At 44.4% G+C, this 4,529-nt stretch overlaps 1 protein-coding gene across 3 annotated transcripts in view; it reads right to left on the bottom strand.

Moving 5' to 3' along the window:
• Window positions 1-15: 15 nt before the first annotated feature.
• LOC105912496 (dpy-19 like 4) overlaps window positions 16-4,529 on the bottom strand; it is a 13,278-nt gene continuing 8,764 nt past the window's right edge. For 2 of the 3 annotated variants that reach the window (XM_031586332.1, XM_031586333.1), the window contains exons 15-20: window positions 4,134-4,254; window positions 2,841-2,897; window positions 2,532-2,614; window positions 2,122-2,251; window positions 1,222-1,380; window positions 17-765 (exon numbers count right to left, since the gene is read on the bottom strand). In XM_031586332.1, coding sequence (XP_031442192.1) covers window positions 601-765; window positions 1,222-1,380; window positions 2,122-2,251; window positions 2,532-2,614; window positions 2,841-2,897; window positions 4,134-4,254 — 715 coding nt within the window. In that variant the 3' untranslated portion in view covers window positions 17-600. Of the gene's footprint in view, window positions 766-1,221; window positions 1,381-2,121; window positions 2,252-2,531; window positions 2,615-2,840; window positions 2,898-4,133; window positions 4,255-4,529 lie in introns of all 3 variants that reach the window. The other variant, XM_031586334.1, reaches the window with a different exon arrangement.

The raw sequence follows: 4,529 nt of genomic DNA, 5'->3' as shown, positions 1-4,529 counted from the left end.
CCCCTCCCTCCACAAACCCACCCCCCCCCACACACAATGTGAGAATGGATGAGGGAAAAAAATCTCTTTTAAAACAATGCGGATTTGAAGACGGTGGACCATAACCCCTACTCCACACACATACACATTTCACCATTTTAGCACAACACCCCAGTACACCACACACAAGACACAGAGAGCTGCTCGTCCACAGCACCACTCAATGCAAGGCTTTCCCCCTCCTGTCTAACACCACTGAACTAGACTCATTTGAACTCCTCTTTGGGCTTTTCTACTGGTGTGACAAACAGGGTTCCTCTCTCTCTTGACCTGAACAGAAGTATACCAACACCATTGACTGTGTTCTTTCTCCTGAGAGAGAGAGAGAGAGAGAGAGAGAGGGAGAGAGAGCGGGATAGAAGGAGATAGAGAGGGCGGGGGGGGAGAGGGAGAGAGAAACACAAGACTGTTCTGCTGTTTGCCCGTCTCTCATGTCCCATGTTGTTGGTTGGGACGGAGGAGCTGCGGAGGTGAAGGGAGAGCGATGAGCCCGCCGCAGACCTCAGTGCTCAGTACTGAAGGGAGATGACGGAGTTGACCTTGGACACGTGGAGAGATCACTCAGTACTGAAAGGAGATGACGGAGTTGACCTTGTACACGTGGTACGATCGGTTCCAGAAGACTCGGGTGAAGTAGTTTGTGTAGGGGGAGTAGTTCATCTTGATCTCGTGACAAAAGCGTCCGTGTTTGGAGAAGGCGTACATCTCCCCTTTGTCATAAACCACCTGGCGATGAAGGAATCCCATGGGAGTGTGCAAGAGCAGGAAGAAATAAGAAAAAGGATCCATGATAAAAAATCTGCTGTACAAAAGCAAAATCTCAACTACAGTTTTGCCATTGTACTGCATATATAAACACACAAACATCCAATACTGTATATCCATACACTATATCAAAATCATAGCCATGCAGATATTCAATATAACAGCACTTCCTCTTACGTGTTTGTTTTTAGGTATATCAGTGCATGTGCATCTACATCCTCTGTCTAAATAGCACTTTCAGATTGTCTAGAATTAGTACTTATTCTACTTTTAGTCACTTAGGATAAAACTCTCCAAAGATCACCTAACTTACAGTAGCTTGGCTGTTGTAAGTTATAAGTCACTGTGGACAATAGCGTCTGCCGAATGAAGAAAGGTGAAATGTAAATGTACTTGAGCGTCGGGCGTGTCACTCACGTGGCCGTTGGAGTAGTCCAGCAGGTCTTTGACACGGCAGCCCTTGGCCGGGCTCATCTCGTTGCACAGCGACTCCTCGATGATGACGTAGCTGCTCTTGTGCGCCGTCAGCAGCTTGTAGACGTCCTCCGCTGACCTCATGGCGTATACCTGATACGCCTGCGGGGCAAACGGACACATATGAGGCGGCTCTTAAAGCTCATTCTGCGGGGCAAACGGACACATATGAGGCAGCTCTTAAAGCTCATTCTGCGGGGCAAACGGACACATATGAGGCAGCTCTTAAAGCTCATTCTGCGGGGCAAACGGACACATATGAGGCGGCTCTGACGGCTCATGCTGGGGTGTTAGCAGGTGCTGACCTCATGGGGGACATTAGCGCAATTTTCTTGTTTTGGCGCTTTATAAATAAAATTGAATTGAATTTTATTGAATTAGGTATATCTGCAGGTAGCGAAATGCATACACTATCAATTCAAGCATTCACTATCAATTTCCAACTGTTCCTGGGTGTTTGTTAACCTTATGGTGTACACCTGATGCATCTGCATATATCTGCGTAACTGCAGGTCGAGGGACACGTGCTGGGTCGCTTTGAGCTCATGACACATGGCAGTCAGTCTCGCTGCTATAGAAAGCTTCATTGGGTGGACTGATGCAGCCCCAAAGCCAACAACATTCGCCAAACTCTGGGGGTAAATGAATCCATCGATTCCAAAATAATGAATACCTAAACTCCCACCGATTTGTTGGCCATTAGTAGTACAGGTCTATCAACGAGCTTATCTCCATCCAGCAGTGAATCCCCATCAAGGAGTGCATCTCCATGAAGGAGTGCATCTATAAAAAGCCTGATGGCCTGAAGCTGAGTGGTGAGTGGTGAGTGTGACTGTGACTCACGCTCTCACTCCTCTTCAGCAGGTTGACGTCTGTGTAGAGAGGTAGACTCGTCACCGTGAGACCAGAACACTTCACCATCCCCAACAGCTGAGGGCTGCCTGCAAACACAGCAGCGGTAGGGACCTGAGACCTGAGGGGGGAGGGAGAGAGGAAGAAAGAAAGAAAGAAAGAAAGACAGAGAGAGGGGGAGAGAAAGATAGAAAACAGAGAGAGAAAGAGAGAGGGGGGGAGAAAGAAAGAAACAAGGGTGATATTGTGTGCATGCTGTATTGTCTGTTCTCACACTACTTTCAGTTCAAATCAATTTATACAATTTCCATTTAAGGAGAGCACACTAACCCATATGACAGATCTACCCAGGCTTTTGCTGAACAGAACCCTTCATATGAATAGCTCAGACACACACTCACTTTATCCAGTTCATGAGCTCTACTGCGTCTGGATCGTAGAACTCCTGCAGCTCCGACAGCTCGGCCAGGACCCGTGGAAAGTACTGGAACGACGACGAGACAGAGAGCAACACCTCATTACCCAACACATGGTCCAAAGTCACATATTTTTTTAGTACGTGTCTCGTGTCTGAGGTATTTCAAATTTCTTTTATAATGGGTATTTCCAACAGTGACGGTTTTATAAGTACATCTTGACTAGTGTTCATTTCCGGGGTACTGTGCCGTTGAAAAGGGGAACATATTTTATGAGTGGTGTGTTCTGCTCACCTCTCTCCACAGACTGAAGCCAATGATGGTGGGAACAGCTGTGCTCAGAATCAAAGCCTCAAGAGGGACGGATGGAAGTTACAACGTTAGCGTAAAGATACCTATTACCGCCCCAGCTATTAAAAAAGTGACAAACAGTTCAAAATATTTATAGATCGAAAAATATTTAATCAATCAATCTTACATATTTCAGTAGCGGTGGGTGTCTAGATTAGGACTGGTAACTTGTTTGGATTTCAACTGAAACGTGTTTTCAGTTTTTTTCCGTTGTGTAGACCGACACGCAAATTTAGCTGATACAGGAGGTGGAACCCATAATCACCCTTTCTGTATATATGTCTATGGAAAGCTCTATGACCCTCACAAATTCTCGTCGCGAAATCGAATTCGTTCAGTTGGTTCCATGAGGGTTTGTACACACAGAAATAAATCGCTGTCTAGTACACTAAATAACGCTGTACAACTGCAATTTTTTGCACACATACAAGTTAAATACCCCTTTTGGGTAGGAGCGTATGGTGTTTAAAATCCGTTATCCTGGTTGATACAGAAATCAATATTAAGTAACGTTTACCCGCGTGAGGGCGATTATAGGTCTCGGGCGGAAATAGGTATCTTTGCGTTACAATTTCAACAGAGACAAAATCACATTACACAAACGCTGGTCTTGGAAGTTACAACATTACAGTTTCAACTTCAACAGACACAAAATCACATTACACAAACGCTGGTCTCGGAAGTTACAACATTACAGTTTCAACTTCAACAGACACAAAATCACGTTACACAAACGCTGGACTTGAGTAGTTTCATCTTAAATTGAGATGTAACAGCTCAGTGTTTATTTTCAGTTTTTTTTTTAGCCACGCACTGCAAGACCACATCTCACATCAGTGTCTGCTGGTATTATAGTGTCCCCATTCACAGCCAGTCTCTCAAGTCAACTACAGGGATTAGACGATCCAGTTCTTTTTTGAGAATCGTTTTGAAATGATAATGGAAACACCCAAATGAATTCCTACGGATGTCCAAACAGCACTGAATGCAGTGTTATGTGGGGGTTTTATACAGCAGATTATACATTCAGATGCTCTAACTGAAGGGACTCTCATCTCAGTTAACCATGCCTCCTTCTAAGTATTCTGACAGATGCTTTTATCTTATGACTTCCTAATTTATCTTAGGAGTTCCTCTGCTTAGCTTTAAGTGATTTACAGTACAGGTAAGGCATGCATTACACCCGCATGGTTCCCTGAGACCCGAGAGTCCACCTGAAAAACCCAGAGCGCTCACCAGCACCACAGGATGAATGGATCGGAGCCGGAGCCATCTGAACACGGTCATCCACAGCTCAGGAGAACACACGCCAAAGGCCGTGAACATGCACACGTACGGCGTCCACAGGTACTTCAACCTGCCGGGGGAACAGACGGGTTTAGAGGGAGGTTTAGAAGTAACAAACACAGAGAATGTTTCTGTGCATTGTTTTATAATATAATATTTATAATATATTATATTGTAGATTGTACTGCAGATAATATAGAGGGTTATCTCAGAATCAACCATCTTTTTATAACTTGGGCATTCCGTAAATACACAACTTATTTTATTCATAATTTTTTTACTATCATATTAAGAAGACAGAGACACGAGACAAAAAAAAGCTGAATGTTTGAGTTGTTGAACGCA

Source organism: Clupea harengus, chromosome 19 (assembly GCF_900700415.2).
Source record: "Clupea harengus chromosome 19, Ch_v2.0.2, whole genome shotgun sequence".
Lineage (NCBI taxonomy): Eukaryota > Metazoa > Chordata > Actinopteri > Clupeiformes > Clupeidae > Clupea > Clupea harengus.
The sequence above is the reverse complement of the archived record's forward strand: the minus strand, read 5'-3'. Positions and strand labels throughout refer to the sequence as shown.